General features: G+C 37.8%; 1 protein-coding gene across 12 annotated transcripts in view; it reads right to left on the bottom strand.

The window, feature by feature from the left end:
* MIPOL1 (mirror-image polydactyly 1) overlaps positions 1-18671 on the bottom strand; it is a 197244-nt gene that overhangs the window by 93386 nt on the left and 85187 nt on the right. For all 12 annotated transcript variants that reach the window (XM_040599978.1, XM_040599985.1, XM_040599988.1 and 9 more), the window contains one exon: positions 7090-7197. In XM_040599978.1, coding sequence (XP_040455912.1) covers positions 7090-7197 — 108 coding nt within the window. The remainder of the gene's footprint in view (positions 1-7089; positions 7198-18671) is intronic.

Here is an 18671-nt window from a genome sequence, read left to right as displayed (position 1 = left end):
ACCTGAACCCACCAGAGGACCAGGCTACGACATCTGGCTCAAAGGAACAGTTGGGTCCAAGGAAACTTCAAATGAGTGCTTTAAAGACCGCTTGATCTTTAAAAGCGCTCACATTTTTTGCCCTGCGATTGAGGGGGAACGTTGGTCATTGTAGGATTGTGAGTTATTTTCTCCCTCTCCATGCATACAGCTAACGGCGGGTTGTCAGAAGTCTGTAGCAATAGCTTTTGGCGACACTGCAACTTAAGCAGAACGGAACGCAGAAAATTAATACTGAAGTGGAACATGAGAAGAATTACTTCTGGAGGAGTTGTACTCTGCCTCATTTTAGTGTTCATTTACGGCATGATGCACCAGCCTACACTGATATCCTCTGAGGTGTACAGGACTATTTAATAACACCAGCCATAAAGTGACTAACCTTGTTTCTAGCATGGATAAGAGCTCAACAGATTTGGGTCTAACCTTAGTGACACACTTTAAGGCCTGGTGATTAAGCGTTTTTGGGCGCAGCACAAGCAAAGGCTCTGTTCAATGTAATTAAGAATGCAACATTGTCTGATAAAGTGTCTAGGAAGCAGCAACTGAAGAAAAACGTGGATTCTTAGCCACATCCACATTGTCAGCAGCATGTTCCAAGTTTTACTAGGTCTTTTATTTCCACCTCCACTACGTACTTAAAAGCAATTCAAGTACTCAAACTTCAGCAGACTTCCACTCTAAAAAATTAATAGCAATCTCATGCGCTTTATAGCAAGTTTTATTGACCGAGTAGCAAGTTTGCCTCTCACATTGCCCAGGCATTTAAATGAGGGCACATACTGCTTTAGGGTAGCTACTGGAGAGGGAAATGAATTTGTGTCTTTCTAGAACTTGAACCGGGCAACTCTTCTGAAAGCAGACGAAGTGGCAACCTTCCTAGGAGAAGAAACCAAACTAATGAAACGGCTCTTGCACAAAGTTAGGGATTGCAGCTTTCTTTGATAAATCCTCTAGCATTTTATCCTCATGTAAGTTACTGGAAGAATAGCATGAGGAACCTTTCAGGATTAGTTGTAACAACAACTGGAGATAACCTCCAAGAAGCCTGTTAACTATTCCTGTTGCTCCTGAAACGTTCCTGTAGTTTCAGAAAAAGAAATATAGATCATAAGAAAATGCAAGGGCATAGTGTGTCTCCTCACACTGAGCAGCAGACCTGCAATCTACTTCTCCTCCCCTTCTATTTCCCATATGAAGCTGGCAGCCAGGTCTTCAAACATAGCTATGAATTAATTTGCAAATATGATAGCAGTCCCTTTAATATGTAGGAGCACATGACATCTAAAGTGAAAAGCATGATTGCTTTAGGGTTAACTCCGCAGAGCAAGCTCGCAAGCTGACCATTCACAGGTATGTTCTGCTGGCACAGAGGGAACAGTGCTTACTGGCCAGAGGAATTCGTAGCAACACATGGGAGAAATGGGTGAATTGTCCAACATATGAATATTGCTGAGTTACTTCACAGGAAAAACCCCAACCACTCTGAAGGAAGCACAAAATTTTAAAGCACCTTTTACCAAACAGTAACACCATACCAACAAGTAGATCAACAGCAAGTTTTAAACTCTTTTCAGAGTCATGCCTAGAAACTACAAAAGGAGAAAGGTGTAACACCTGCGACACCAGTGGGTAACATAGCTATTCATCTGTTAGCTAGAAAATATTGGTTGTCAGCAGCTGGCTTCCCTCACTCACACAGCACTGCAGGTAGTATCAGTGCAAGAGTCGAAGTGGCTGAAGCGGGCAGAGTGACCTTCTGCACGCGGCTGGGCCGTGCCACGTTCAGCCCTCACCTTCTAGGTTTCTAATAAGTCAATCTGGTCTGTTGCCTCATGTAAAATGACTATGAAAGTATTGAAAGGCTGTTCTCTAAGTTTTCTAGGATGTAATTAATTAACTGTAATAAAATGTAAAAACTGTATGCTGAACTGGAATTTGAATAGAAGAGATGAGATTGGAATCTCCGTTTCCCAGCACTGGTTCAGGCAAGTTTCCCTGGATTATCAAGCATTTCAAAAGCATATGTCTCTATTAGAAACAAACCAGAGGCTTTATAGCCATAAAGCAGCTCTAAACTCATTAAAATGAAGCTCTGAAACTTCAGCTCTGAAGCTTTTAACGTGAAAATTGTTAGAATTACTTATTTTTGCAGGTTAGAGCCACAGTAACTATTTTGTGAAAGCAGCACTTTATTCCACAATCAATATTATATGCCTAAATAGCATGAATATTCCATGTCTTTCCACAGTAGCAAAATTCTAAACTTCCTGTTAAAGCTTTTCTTATTTTTTTCTAAGCTCTCATGACGTCAGATTCTCCTGGGATCATGTTTGTCATGGATGACATGTTGACTATTCAGCTGGATTTGTTTTTGGGCTTGGCATTGTCAGGCAGATATGGAAAAGTAGCTTCTACTCTAGGAATCTGGGAAATTCCGAGAATCAAAACATAATCAAAACATTAATATAATTTATGACAGCCATCAGGGAATACTTACATTAAGTCTTCTAGTGGCCTTCTCACGGGCATCACCACTGGCACAACTACCAGAGTGCTATGCATGGTAGATTTCCTGCCCTTGATACAATTCTTTTGTGTCAGCAGAAAGCAGATGACATCAGCTACAATTGCTTTATGACACTACTGTAGATGAGTTTCTAACAACTCCTTCAGGCCACTTTCTTGCCTCTGACTCTGAATTTATAATATCCTTAATAAAGTCAAGGAAGCATGTAGGATGAATTCTACAGAAATTACTAAATAAACTAAAAACATTGATTAGTCAGAAAAACATAACAAGCCAATCATAAGCAACGATTCATTTTAACAGCTCTGCAGGAGATTAATGACCTTTACAAGTTCTAATGACATCATACTTGGATGGAGTAAACTCATTTAGTCACTAAAGGGCACCTGATTTGTGTATCATCGTGAAACAGCCCCCCTCTCCATTTTGAGAGATTGGCTTAGAAGTAAAATTAGTACGTCTCGCTGGTCTTTAAAGCAGATTAATAGCTGCTTTAAGAAGAATGTACCACCTAATTAAAAATTACAAAATAAATCAGGCCTGTGAAAAAGAAGTCACCTCTCCTTACAGTTCATTCAAATCCAGTTAAACATTTTCCATGAATTTCCACATTAAGTTATTTGCTTCACAAGACTTATTTCCTATTGTTCTTCAACCGAGTGAAGAGGACATTCACACTGGCAAAATCTTTATTCTTCCTTGGGAAAATACATTACTTAAAATTCTGCATGTCAAAACTACACAGTATAAAGCTAACAACAAAAAAATGGTCTACAACAATATTTGAATACTAATGAAAAAACAGCAATTCTTCAACTTTTCTATGTTTAATTGAATCAGCTATTTCAGCGTATTGTGGGAATACATTTACCAGAATCAGTAGAGACCAAACGTTAATTATGAAGGCCAAGCACAAATGAATAATCTTATGTATAGACCCTGACACATTAGAACTGCAAAGCGCTCTGCAGATCTTATTTTATAAAAATGTGCTAAGAGCACAAATGTATAGGCCCTTAGGAAGCAATTATCCCTAAAAGATTTAGCTATAATTCAATCTGAAATATTCTAAGAGATTTTTTAAAATGGTTTCACAAAGAGGAGGATTATTTTACTTTAACTATGGAAATAGAGGCCCACATGTCTCTCTGAATGACCTCTGTGCAGTTGTGGGCATTGCCTGGAGGGAACATTTGAAACTGGCATTTTTGTTCAATCAATACAATCCTCTACAAGCCGTAAAAATATTACAAAAATTAGGAGTATCAGTTTGGCACTGTGGGACTGAATGGCCCACATCACTATAAGGAATGTTCTATGCAATAAATACATAAAATATGGAAATTTTAAATCACGTGCTACCAATATGTATGGCAGAGATTAGCTAAGAAGTGATCTCTTCTTACCCAAGACGTACAGATATTCTATTGCACAATAAGATGAAATGGCACAGAATGGGTCTATACAGCATGCCTATTGGTCATATGCTTTATTTGTCACATGATCCTCTGGTGTGATATGGCATCTAAAATAAAAAGTATGCATGAGTGCTTACATCATCTTTAGGATTTCCAGATCCTGGATCCAGACAATTTAGTGCCACCACACCTCTCCCAGGGTTACCATCTGTCTCGCCACTGTTTCGCCTCGCTCAGGAGTCTACAGGCTGCTGCGGCTGCCTCATAGAAGGGTGACAGTAGCCCTGTGAGTTAATACAGCTAAAAATAAACCTGAATATCTTACCTATTAGACCATACCATCAGTGGAATGAAATACGTTTCTTGTGGACTGGCCTTATAATTTTTTCCCAATGAGCAACTCACTATTGTGAGATGGTTTTAAAAAGTAAGACAGACACAATACCTGTTGGGTTAGTGTATTTTAGACCCCATAGAGGTAAGGATCTCATCTTTTATCACAAACTTGTATGCCATCCTTAATCTAGCTGATCCCGATTACTGCTTTTAGCCAGTTAAGACTGCAAGTATCCTTGCATCACACCTGATATTTACACGTCTTCCCTGAAGAACATCTAAAGCAGATCAAATTCCTCACCTGCCATGTATCACCAGAATGCATCTTTTGACAAACTGAATCAGACAACTTTAATTAGGTTTAAGAGAGTAGGGCAAATTAAAGATTAGAAAAAAAACCCAAAGCCAGAACAACGTAACAGGAACTGTCCTGGATGGAGGCAGAAGGAATACCTGGACTCCTGCAGGACAGGTGTTTACACCTGAATTAACAGTACATAGCACAGTTCCCAGTTTGCACGTGGAGGTGGTTCAAGTAAATGTAGTTCTCTGGATCATGGTGAAAATAAAAATAGTTGTGTTGATATTTAACTCTGCACCACAGAGACAAATGGCCAGTCCTATTTCTCTGAAAATGGTTGGACGGCCAGAGGGTGATCTGCAGCAGAGAGGAGACAGGAGGGGATGCTTGGGTCTGTATGTACACTCTGCACGTAGCACTTAAAATTACTGCTGAACACGTAACAAGAGGCAGGAGGCAGCAGTTAAGAACCAGAGGGTTTCACAGGAGAGGTATGTGCACCAAGACCCCCCTGGGTGTTACCTGTCAGGGGGCTCTGACTGGATATTTCTCCAGCAGGGAGCTCTGCCTCTGACCCACAGCACCGCTCATACCCATCTCTAAAGAAGTCATGACCAGCTAGTCCATATTTTCCAGGCTGTAGTTACACTAAAAAGGGGTGGTGATAAGCTTTTCATTTACATGAGTGCTTCGGTCAGAATGAGTGTTCATATGCTGTATGTCAAAGCTAACTACTATTGCCAGTATTTCATAAGGGCATTTTAAAGTTTTCAGGGCGAAGAATTCAACCTCGCCCATCAGCCTTTGAAAACTACTCCGATGGACCTGTCCTTGCTCTAGTCAACAGTAATATGAACTGAGATATTTGTACCTACAGAAGTACAATATTAAAAAAAGTTCACCTTTACCAAAACTAGAAAAATATTCTTTTCCTCTCAGACTCCCACCTCTAAAAGACTACTAACAATTAACCTCTAACTCTGAAAAATCAAAAAATGCCTGTGACAGCCACAAATTAAATTCTTTAAAGATTAGGTGCTGGGAGAGCAATATCAGGCTTAGAATGAAATCCTAGTAACACTCTGAACTATTAAGTCACTTCTTCCTCTGAAAATATAATTATTCTGTAAGCATTATGTCAGGCAATATTAAATGTAAAAAGTGTAGTTTCAATAAAACATTTCAGTTTTCCAACAGAAAGACTCTGTGCATAATATTTTCAATGACACAGAAAAAACAAGCCAGCATGCAATTAATGAAAAGCAATACTACGTTCAATAAGTAGCATGCTCAGCAACCACTAACTTCTAGTGATACCAGATTCAAAGCAATACTATTATCGTGGTCAGAAACAGCCCTGAATGTTTACGATCTCTATTTCTAGTCATCTGAGGATGGATTGCTTTCAGTATTGCACACCTGCTTTTGTAATATTTACACCATAGATTCTGATGGCAATTATAAACCCATGGTGTGGCACACAGCCTCTCTCCATTTATTCATTATACTTTTTTTTTTTTAACTGAGAAATGTCAAACTATAAAAGGATTTACCTTTATTCCTATACTTTGCATTGGTTAAGTTGTTGTATGAATAATGATGTTTCCTGAATATTAAAAAAAAAAAAAAAATGAAAGAGGCGGCAGAGGAAAATCTGCCTACAAATGAGAATGTCTGGATCTTGCTGCCTAAATCACAGTTCAAAAAAAGACAATACAGTATCAACAGAGTAACTTCTGTATTTATATTCTCTCTCCTCTACCCATAAAAGAGATTTTTAAGAATACAGTGGTTGAATAGGTTGAATGCTTGCACATCTTATCCCGCATAGTATCTTATTCTGGCTAGTGGTGAGATTGCTGGTTATGTAGCTATCAATTGCACTGACATTACAATTTCCCTTTCTCAAAGCAGCAATAACCTGTCACTTTACACTGTCCTTTCTCTGACCCTCTCCCGCCTTGCTGCTCATTTTTATTCTTATTGACAAGACTTATTATTCCTCCTCCCAATTCCAACTAGCTACCCTTTTGCAAATAGTAGTATCAACTATGTGGTCACTAGTAGTATAGGTCAACAATGTTATTAATATAGCACACACTGCTGGGAGCAGATCAAACAGCAATGCCTTAAAATATTAGTTTTGCAAAGGCAGCATGAAGCAAATAGTTGCAGTTTTCGTCACGTTATAACATGTAATATTGCAAGGACAGACCCCAAGAATTTAGCATTAATTACCAGCCCAATAATTTGGAGGATATGTTATTTTTTTCCTGTTGTTTTCATACACAAAATAAAATAAAACCATAACAGAAGGGTGCTGTATCTGTGTTTAAAGAAGGGGTTGTTGGCAAACACCATAGCTCACTTCTGCCGAAATGTACACAACTGATATATGCAGCCCAGAAAGCTGGCACCAGGGGCTTACAACCTTAATTTGCCTGCAAGAAGAAATGGAGATTTACCTTCAGAGCACGTTCTTGATTGTTTTCAGCAGTCAGATGTCTCGTGTTGTTTGCTGAAGTCTGGTTCTGCTCTTTCAGATGATGAAGCTCCTGCTCCAGCCGTTTGCACTGCAACGAGGAAAGAATCCCATTAAGTAGAGGAGTGTGGGCATATTTTTTTCAACAGGCCAAATGAATTAACGTAAATAACCCCATCACCATTTCTGCAGGAGTGAAAGCATCAGACAAAAGCAAGTTACAATCCCAGACCAGTACCAGAGCTATGTTTTTTAAACATGCATCATTATTCGGTTTCTTCCTGGTTGAATTGTACGCCAAAAAAAAGTTAAGTTTAGTATCAGATAAAGACATTTTTTAGAATGTTTTAAAAAGTCTTAAAAATGTTGGATTGAATTTCTCTTCCTCGTTATGCCAATATCAGGCTAGATTTTGGCTTTTATGTATTAGGTAAGTGGATATAAAGAAAGCAAAACATGCTTTTAGAAAAGCAAGCAAATGAAAGACCCTGTTCCCAAACCCAGAACCCAGCCTTTTATTAGAAAATATACATGTAATTTTTATACTTGTATTTTTCACGCTAAGTGATTACTCTAATTCCCAAACACACACCACATCCTGAAAAAAAATAAGTTTTAAGATTGTTTTAATATTTAACTTAATGACAAAGAATGAAAAATTTAACATTTGCTACTGTGTGCATACACACATATACTTACCGCTGTCAGCCAACCATCTATTTTAAAGATTAAAGAGACCTGCAAATTGTGAGCTACATTATATTTCAGTGTTTTTTATGGTATTCATAAGAGGTCTTGCCCAGTTACCCTGGTTTGAAAGAGTAATTAATTGTCAGTAGACACTTCATTGTCTTATAAAAAAAAAAATTAAAAATACCTGTTTTACAAAAACAAGAGGAGAGCAAAACAGATGAAGTACCAAGACAACATATGGGAACAACTATTAGAAGTAGGGAAAAACACAATATTAACAGAGACATTTTAAAACGGTATATTACAAGCAAGTAGTTTGGGTATCACCACCAAACCCAAAGCTGATACACGCTGTTGGAACATAAGAAAATTAATTGATATAAAGTATTTTCATAAACACTTTCTGAAAACACCAATAAGAAAGGAATGACAATGGTGATATGATGCCCATGTAAGCACTGCTGTCCCAAATGAAAGACCTGCAAATATCAATCTCTTGTGCTATCTGTGTGGAAGGCACAGAACTGAGCTTCCCATCAAGAGCGTGCAACCTACTCCTGAGCAACTCAGTACGTGGGACAACTAAGCATGGCTCACAACAACTCTAAAGAAAGAAAAACTGCAAAATGGAGATCTGTGGGACTGCAAAAATTATAACTGAGGTCTAAGTAAAGTAAGGAGTACTGAAGGATACTGAGACAAATTTTAGACATACCAATACACAGGCTTAAACAGAAAATAAGTCATTAACAATGTGGTATCTGGCACAGTCTATAAACCAATGATTCAATCCTATATTTGACTAAGTTTTAGATAATTGTAGGCACCCAACAGTACTATTAAAAAAATTCAATTCACATGTCTGTTGCTGTACTTCAATACTTCTGTTGGAAATCTAGGCTCATTTCTAATAGGATTACCTATTTTAAAGGCAGCAAATCTCTCTGGCCTAGTGCATTCTCTCAGTGTCTGTTGTAAAGTTTAATACACAGTTTCATTTTTATTTCAAGAAAAAGAGAAGACAATTTCCCATAAAATAGAGAAATAAAAAAACCCCAACCCCATAGATACATTTGATTGAAAATATTTTTACAGACTTAAGACATTTAATGTCTATGTTTATCTCTCATACACATAAAAAAAATATCACAGAATCACAGCTGTAATTCTTTTTTCATGTCCAGCATGAAAAATAAGACATGAAGGGGCTAATAAAACTACTGAAGAACGAAACCCAGATTATGCAGGTTTTTTCTCTTAGCATATATGGTCTGAACATCATTAAAAAAAATAAAATCAATCTACTACTTCAGGTATCATTATGACACTTTACACATTTCATCATGTAAGGTCAGCAGGCCTCTCACTTTTCTGCTTTGCCAACACTCTTCTTCAAAACGGTGCTTTGGAATTCCCAGTTTGACAACAGCACCGGGCTTCTTTACAGTGAATATTATTAGAAAGGCCAAAATCTCAATCTACCTTTAAAACATGAATTTATATCCAAGCTATTGTCCTGATTCCAAAAGAGAAGAGAAAATATGCTAAGAGCAAACCCATCTTGATATAGAGGGCAGGTTGCACAACTAAGGGCAAGGGTGCAATCTTCTTCCCCTCCCCACTCTGTGGGAGACAGGCCAGCGAAACAAACCGCAGCAGTGGGATCTAGTATCCTGCATCACATGGAGTATATACAATAAAGATGCAAGACAAGTAATATAAAGCGGATGGACTCCGTATCAAGTCTGTCTTGACATTATTACATTTACATCAATCTTGGGAGCATCTTGTAATTAATCTTTAATTTCACTTCCACTAAGAATGTTGATAGCTGAAAAAAACTAGGCATATTCTATTACCACAGTGCTTGAATCCATTTTGAGGGTAGCACTGAAAAACCGGTGATCTCATTTGACCTTTGCGCACAAGTGTCTTAATATGCTGAACACAATGTATTAACAGAAGATGTTCTGAATTATCAATCAGAATTTATTTATTCCTAGCTGTCTAGGAAGTAAAGTCTTTAATTATCCTGTTTGTGAAAGTACTACAATAATACTCTTAAATGGCAACATTGTGTATGCCTTACTAAAGTTTTATATGACACTCTGATACCTGAACTACTTTTAATACAGTAAAATTGCATTCTAAAAGCAAGCACTCTTATTCACAAGAACAAAAGCATATGAAATTTCTCTGTAACCTTGCTGCAAAGAAAAGTTTTAAAAATAGAATTTAAAACAATGCAGCACTTCTCTCCATTTGAGCCAACATTTTTTGGATTCTGTGTCATTGGTTGTTAGCAAGGTTCAGTAAAAATAGATGTTCTTTAAAAGAACATGTGTTTTTATTGGTTCACTCCAGGGCTCTAAAATGCCAACAGCTGCAAATAAGAAACTGGATTTCCTTCTAAAAACATATATAAAAATACTTTTTTGGAGCACAGCAAAAAGACGACATCATCCAATTCAGTACTGGCAAAAGGAAATGTTAGATGTAACCTTTTAAGAAAGCTGAAAGCTAAAGGAAGTGTTCAATTTTAAATATTATAAATAAGAATGTCTAAATTCTGTCATCCCAAACTTGTGAAAATTCATACTTGGAAAACTTTCAAACAGAATCCTCTTAAAGTCAGAGACAACATACTTTCTGCGACACAGGTTGCCTAAATATCTGATCTGAGGTAACTGTGTACTTAATTGGAAGTTCCTGTGATTTTAGCACTTTATGAATGACAGGCTGTTAATTGAGAAAACTGCTTCTTTACCTCACATACTTTGAGCACTAAAAAGATACTTCGAGGACTCAAAGAATACGAGAGCAGTGTAGATGGATGTCAAAGGGAATATACCTTGAACAGAATGCTGAAGCCTTTGCTAAGTAAAGGATAATAAAGCCTCACAAATGGTAACACATCATTTTATACAGGTTTAACACAAACAATCCACCAAGAATTAGCTACATCCTGTGGTCTACCATATGCATTCAGAGTCCTGTAGCCAGAGGCAATACTGAAGATATAAAAAAGCCCCCCAAAACCCAACCAGAAAAAAGGTTTCCTTCCTTCTTTCAAAGGAGAACAACCCTCATGCTTGTTCTCCTCTCTGAAAACATTTCCCACAAAAAGTCTCCCACCTCAGCCAGCCTCATTGCAGCGATAACGTACCTGTCCGACAGCAAACCTCTTCGAGCCCATGGCCAGTGCTCCTTGAGCAACCATTTGTGGCCGGCTGCACAGTTTTCACTACATCAGCCATTCCCACCAACAGGCACTCCACCTTCTCTTTAACCGTTATCTCCACAGCGCAGCCCGGCTGCACTCTTCTAAACGCAATCTTTTGAAACAAACACCCCTGTACCCAGCAGAGGGTATATCACAAGCAGCTAAGACACAAAACGAAAAGCAAAGCAGGTAACGTACCACAACAATCAGAAGAGATTCAGAGAGGAAAGAAAAAGATAGACAGCGAGTCTTCTTCTCCCATCTTCTAATTTAAACCATTAGGCTGTTGGTAAGACTTTTTTAACAACCATCAGCTAACAGGATTCAGCAGCACAAGGATGTTTGTGAGAGGCGCTGGTTCAACTCGTACCAGGTGCTGACCCCTTGCAGTGACTACCCAGGTAGGACTGTTGAGAAGGCTCCAGGGGAAATCCAGACCAACTGTAAAAAGGAGCAGCTGCTGAAGGGACACTGATGGAGAGGTCAACCAGTGGGCCAGGAGAATATCACACAGTAAAGTCCTTGAGGCTTGCACAGGAAGAGACGGTTAAAAGATGGTCCTAGTTCCAGGTACACAGAAGGAGTAAAGATGGTTTACAATGAATTGAGTATTTCAGAAGATAGAAAAATCAATGCAGATAACCACTTAATAGTGTTTGGCCTTTACTAGAAAATGAGGTTGCATTAACATATCAAACATAACTTTAGCACTTGTATAAACAAATCATCTTTAACATGCTGTCAGCTTTTCAGCATTTTCTTCAACTTGTACCTATAACATGTTAATACAGCCTTATGGTGCCTGCCACGTCTACACAGATTGATGGGTTATTTTTTGACCGTTACTTAACATAATTCTTCACCAAGGCATTCTGAAAGTAAAAGATACAGAGATTACACAAGAGTAAAGAAAAATCTGATGCCACTGGAGAAATAACGTTAGCAGGGACAAAGATGAAATACAGCAAAGCATTAACATGAGCAGAGCAACCCCTTGCCCCCAACCCCTTGGTCGCTGTGCCATTTGTTTCACTGAAGACAACATCTATCCCCGGGGGCCTCGTGGAGAAGTGTATTTAGCTCTGTGCTACTCAGGGTGATCGGACTGTTCACGTGCTTTCAGAGACCCAAATATTTTGCTACACCTAGGCCCCTTGCTCTCATCTCACTGAACTAGATAGTAATGTCAGGTGCGCTACTCATTCTGTATTTCAGCACAGATTTGACCCAGAGAAAGGGTACTGTGACACTCCTTGGCTGAGGAAGCAACAGCTAAAGCTGAATATAACAGAAAACCGAAACACTTTCTTAATACAAATGCAGTTTTGGTAGCTAGTTAATCCTGTTACATCTATATCTGCTTTCAATATTACTATACAGCATACGACGTTTTCCGTCATCTTTCATTAAAAGGAATCCAAACTAACCCCTCCTGAACTTATGGCAATATGCTGGGGCGGGGGGGGGGGGGGGGAAGTCAAGACATTTTATATGCTAGGTAAAAAAAAAATAAGAATTGATTTGTCTCTGTTAATACACGTATGAGGGTCAAAGTCTGATGAAACAAATATACTAGGACTAAGATTAGGCCAAATTCTGCACAAAGTTCTTTCCTGAATTCTGATTTACATGTGATTGTCTCATCCAATTAGTACGTACAAAAGATAGTATTTTATGAGAACATACATGTTCAGCTAGAGTCCTTGTCGAAACCTGCAATGCTTATAATCTTAAGAATCCCCACTGGCGTATAAATACACAACTCCACTGATACAACTGTTGAAAAAAGGGACAGTGTGTAGGCAGAGAGAGGCACTGCAACGTGCTTGCCCCGCTCTGGCTCTTCCTGCACCTACGCTACTGCCTGAGCGCGGCCAGGCTGGTGACCAAGGTGGGTCTGTGCTCTGACCCGATCCCAACCAGTCAGTCTCAGGTGGTCTCCATGGTTTAATAACAGGTCTTGTACATAACCACAGCCTTCCACAAGCAGCTTCATTCTCTCGTTAAATTTAAGGTAACATATTTTTCTTCAAGTCAGACAAAAATTAAAAGCGAGCGCTTAGTCGCTTATCAGGGGTCACCCAGTGCATAACAACTTGATTGCGTATCAGGGCCTTCACTTTAAATGGCGAGTACTTTATCACATTCTGTGGACTTTTATACATGAAGACCTTGCTGAACTGGGATCTCAATTACTGAAGTAGTGAGAAATAAAAACAACCTAGTTTCTACCAAGTAACTTTGGAAAATCATTTATGTCCTCCAAATTATGGGAAAGTAGGAGTCCGTCTGAATGGCAGATGAACTATTTTATGACATGCATTTCTTCCATTATGTATTTTAAACAAAATGCTCATCAGCAAAGTAAATGACAAATGGTATCTTGATGGAAAATTCACAAATACCATTAAAATATGAGCTTATGGGATACCAAGATCCAACTGCTCCACAGCATAATACTTTCACAGGGATAAATTGCAGACACATGTTGAAATTAATTAACATGTACTCACTGCAACAAACAACTGAAGTACATATAATTATCCTAGACACCAAACATTAAACCTATGAAGAAACATGGCTACTTTTTACTTTTTCACCTGTTCTATTTTTTAAGTCATCACCTGTGGAAACATAAATACAACAAAGAACCATGTGAAGCAAACAAAACCCATCCAACTGATTCTTCTCTTGGTTTTTATTTTGTTCACCTTTTCTTATTTTGTTTATAATGACCTGCACTTCAGAATAGCTCCTAGCTCAAAGACACTGAAGGGAATACAAGTGTTCTCAGTTCAACAGCCCTTCTCTCCCCTCAGTGTGTTTTTTTTTTTTTTTGTTTTTTTTTTTTTTTAACAGTCTGCCCCTTGTCCTAAATTCATCACGATTTCTGGAGAGGCAAACATCTTGCACCACTTGGATGCTGCACAACTCTTTCCTTTGCAGACAAAAATAATACCAAAGTCATCCAGTCAAAACACAAACCAACCTTTGGTGTCACTGTGAATTATGTACTTTGAACTGCAGATGTTTGGAAGCACTTATATTTATATAAATAGATTTTTAACCTTTTTCTTCTAAAATAATAATTTTAAAAGAAATAAAGAAATAAATTACTTTCTACATAATAATCACCAGAAGGATTTTTCCATTAAATTATGATTTTGAATTAAGGCTTTCTAACCTCTGAAAGAAAAGACTTTTCTTCAAAGTTCTGGCAAACCATCAACAAATGTGTTTAAATGATTATTTATACAATGCCCAGCAGCTTAGAACTACTGGGATTTCAAGAAAGAGAAGTGCTTTTGTAGAGCTTAGACCTCAGAAACATATGCATCATTAAAAATTTATATTCTATTAGTAAGAGAAACACTTAAATGTAAACCCTTTCTTTTGCAGCACTGCAATGGTGTCTCGCTCCATCAGATGCCACAAAAAGAAAAGCATCAAAATACAAATGAAACCTTTTTGTCTTCCTTGTGACTATGAGTCAGTTGGAACCTGCAGCATTAAGGCAGGTAGTATGCTATATACATGGCTTGGGTCTCCTCCGGCCATTCCTTTCCCTTTCTGCTTCTGAACACTTCAAAATGCAGCAAAACAAGCTTTATTTTCATTTGAACAGTTAAAGGAGCTGTAAACTCACAGAAAGACATTCAGAAAAATCAGACCATCAAGTTTAACTGTTTCCACTCTTAACATTAACAACCCTCAAGCACATGTGCAGCTATCCAACAGCGCTGAGTAGCCCTACGATACTCACCCACCTGACTCCATTCTCTACATATGTATTTTTACACTTCCCTTCAGTGATGACATTTCAAAGCTCAAGACAAGCTTGATCTACTTCTCAAAGAGCTCAGCACACACAGACTTTCCTAATCAATGACACTCATTATAAAAAACGTGCAAGGAGAAGAAGAGAAAGGAAAACGTTTTGTTCTTGAGCTCTACGTGATTCACAGGTCATTCAAGCACGTTCCTGTGCTGGCTGGGCCACCGGACCATGGCTCTGCCAACAGGGGGTTGCTGACAGACTCCTGATCAGCAGGAGGAAACTTCGCCAGAGCTGCTGAAGCCACGGAACAGGGTCACCTTCACAGTTCCCTGCATCCACTGCATGTGAGTTACCCACCTTACCTCACCTCCCATCCACTCTTTACAGTCATTTCAGATCAGAACATAAACATAGTAACCTGGGGGCAAACGTTTATTCAAGAGGATGTACTGGGTCTGAAATTTAGCAAAAACGCATTTAGCTAACCCAAGAGTGATTTTTTCCTAATTGCCTGTCATATATAAAGAAGTGACTTCTGTTTTACATGGGAGTCACATTATTAATTCACTTTTTTAATTTCATGCCTATAAGTCTAATAAATAATGTATAAACTAAGCATGTAGGCTGATGAGCAGTAAGCAAGGTTAGTATGCTTGCTCACACACACTCCCCACTGCAGAGTTGTAGAAACACTAGAAACTGGCACAGTACAATCAACCTCATATAGTTCACACGTCAGTATGTTATACTCAAAAGAAAATTACCAATACTCCCAAATAATTCAGCAAATGGAAAATATTAATTAAAATTTTATCATAAGAGGGAAAGATCATTCAAGAGTTAAAATTCGCTTTTAAAAGCAACGACAGAAAATATTAAAAGGTAAATCTTTATTAGCTAAATTCTAAATCACTGACTAAAAGTCTGCAAGTATTGCATATATAAAAATACATATGCATAAAATACAGTACATAAAATACTTAGACTAGAATCAGTTTTACTTTCAATGCATGGCAGCAATTCGAGCATACAGATTCAAAAGACAATTTCAGAGTAGAAACTTCTGCATAGACAATAATTCAGAGTAATTAACCTCAATATATTTAAAAACATCTAAAGAATGAAATTATACCAATCACAGAGGTCTTGTAATAAATTTGCCATTAAAAAAGCATTATTAGTGTACAACTTAAGGGAGAACCAGGACTGGAATACCATACAGACTACCTGAAATATAATTTCTGTCCTGGTTGAGTAGTAAGTAGTACTGCAAAGAAGGTCCCAAAGAAGCCATTCAGAGCAGCTGGATATTAAAATACTATTCTGATCTCCTTCTACTGAAGAGTCTTAGTATCCATTTTCCAAATCAATGCAGCTCCAGCATACTCATTTACACACTATGCACCCAAAGCCAGTTGCCCAGGACCATTGTCTAGATGGTTTTAGAATACCTCTAGTGAGGGAGACAATAAAAGGACTATAAAAGACTATGTATTCCTAATAAAAAGGAGGAACTCAAATTTCAGAAAGCCATGAATGTTATTTTTACTAGCTAATTTACTTTTTTATTTCTCCTCTTTTGTTATTGAATGGAGGAAACACAAGTCGTCCCTCCCCAGTTTCTTTAGTCTCTCCCTCCTTCAAACACAGCATCTTTCCTCTTCTCTTTTGCACAGCAGAAGGTACACCTACCCTAATTCTCAATTCTTACCTTGTCCTGTGTGAGGTCCATTCCACTCCACTGTCTCATTTTTGTCTGTATTTTTCCTTCATCGGGTTTCCATAAATGTTCTCTTTATTATGCAATTCTCCTCAATAACTCTTTTTTAATTACACAAGAGTTCTGTGATGTTATAATTCTTGATAAACATTGACTAATCACTTTTTCCAACACTTAAATGAAGTTAGTAAATAGGACTTTCTTGATTCACGGGATGAGAAATTAGCACAGAAAGTTTAAGAAGCTTAATTAACTGGCAAGATCAAGTCAGAACTGGGATTACTACACCTAAAACCTTTGCTTTACTGACTTGACCAAATGATACGGAGCTATTGCTTCCCGTGGCCACATATTTTGCTGGCTCCTTAGAAGAGTAGTTGGTTCCATTAAAACCAGATGGCCTGTGGCCAAGAGACAGTGTGTCAAACATCTGACACAACACACCATGACAGATAGCTGACAATTGCTTTTATTTAAAGCCTCACCCCCCATTAATAAACCACAGTGTTGGTACTCAAAAAATATATATATAGTAAAATGGAGGCAGTGAAGATGTGAAAGGTGTATGGAAAGGAGAAATTTTAGAAAGAAACATTCATGACCTGATCTTCCAACTAGATCTGGAAATTAGAAATTTGATCCTCAGATATATGCAAGGCACACATGCTGACAGAGGTATTTTTTTAGAAAGTGTAACCTTGTTTAATTGAACATAACCAATATTAGTTGACAAGAAAACAAAATTTGGTAAACAATCTGTCATTCTAATGAGCTGGTTTTCAAATAATCTTCAATGGATTTTCTTAAAATCCATATGCAAACAGGACTATCACTTAAACGTTAAATTGGCATTTACTGCACAAAAGGACCGGACTACTTCTGGTCCATTTTCAAATATCATCACTTACTTAAGAAAACTGTATAATGGATCACTGTACAGATTTCAGATCTCTTTATTGTAATCATGGGATTGCAGCTGTTCCTTGTAGTACACACTCTGTTTGTCCTGATAAATACTGTACTCTCAACTGAGCCATCAGTTGCTTAAGTGGCAGTTCTATTTTTTGTTGTGTAATGTGTTCTCTCAAAATGTCTTATGTGTAATAAAAGCCACTTTAAACTAGAGATTATAACAAACTAAAATAGCCAACTAGGTAGGTGAAAGCACAAAACTCTGCAGATACATCAGGGACGAGAAACGCTTTTTGAATAGTATTTGCTCTTTCTCCATGGAAGCAACATGCATTTTTAGGAAACTTCTTTACTGAAGATCATAACTATCTGAAAGCAATATTAATTGCTTTTTAACAGTCTGGGAATAAGTGTGAAAATGGAGTAACTAATTATAAATATTCAAATGTTATTGTGAAATCAAGTTTCTTCCTCACCAATACAGAGATCTAGGCAATGGCAAATAAATTAAAAATATATTTCAGACACATTTCCAAATTTGCTCATGTGTAAAGAGAAGAGGAATTAAAGTATTTTTTAGAAAATCAAGAAATAAATCAGCTTTGAAAAACATTAAAGTGAATCATATGTAGAAGACAAAGACACTCCAGAAAGAAATGTTTAAGAAAGTAAACAAAAGCTCTGCAAAACTAAGCCGAAAAGAGTTAGAAATTAGGTATTGCTCAGCTTCAGTAATACTGAGAAACATCTGTAGGATTTTGGCACATGAATAAGACTTTTCAAATATTAAGTAGTGGTAGAATCTGAAGATTTTACCTCTGAAATAAAATTTAGTTTTAGCTTCACTGCTGCAGGGATCGATGTGACTAGCTACCAAAATAGATGTCCACTTCTCAAGAGGATGGACCATGCAGCTTTGAATTAACAACCACCAAAAAGCTTTCGGCCGTGTTACTGAAAAGCAGAAATGCTTAAACCTAAAATCAGCTGCCTTAGACATGTGCAATTACCAGCACTGCCCTCATCCAACTCAAAGCTTCCTGGCAATTCCACCACTCGTGTAGAGGGTAGGACACCCTAAGCAGAAAAAAAATTAAACCCCCCACAAAGATAGAAGAATGTTATGACAACTTCTGAAAGCAAAGTGATGGGCCTGCCTGCCAAAACAAACAAAACGGGTAAAATGCATGACTACTGCTGAGAAGTGTCTGGATACCATAGAAGACAACAAGCATGACA

This window comes from Falco naumanni, chromosome 7, assembly GCF_017639655.2.
Source record: "Falco naumanni isolate bFalNau1 chromosome 7, bFalNau1.pat, whole genome shotgun sequence".
Lineage (NCBI taxonomy): Eukaryota > Metazoa > Chordata > Aves > Falconiformes > Falconidae > Falco > Falco naumanni.
Note: the sequence above shows the minus strand (reverse complement) of the source record. Positions and strands in the feature narration are given on the sequence as shown.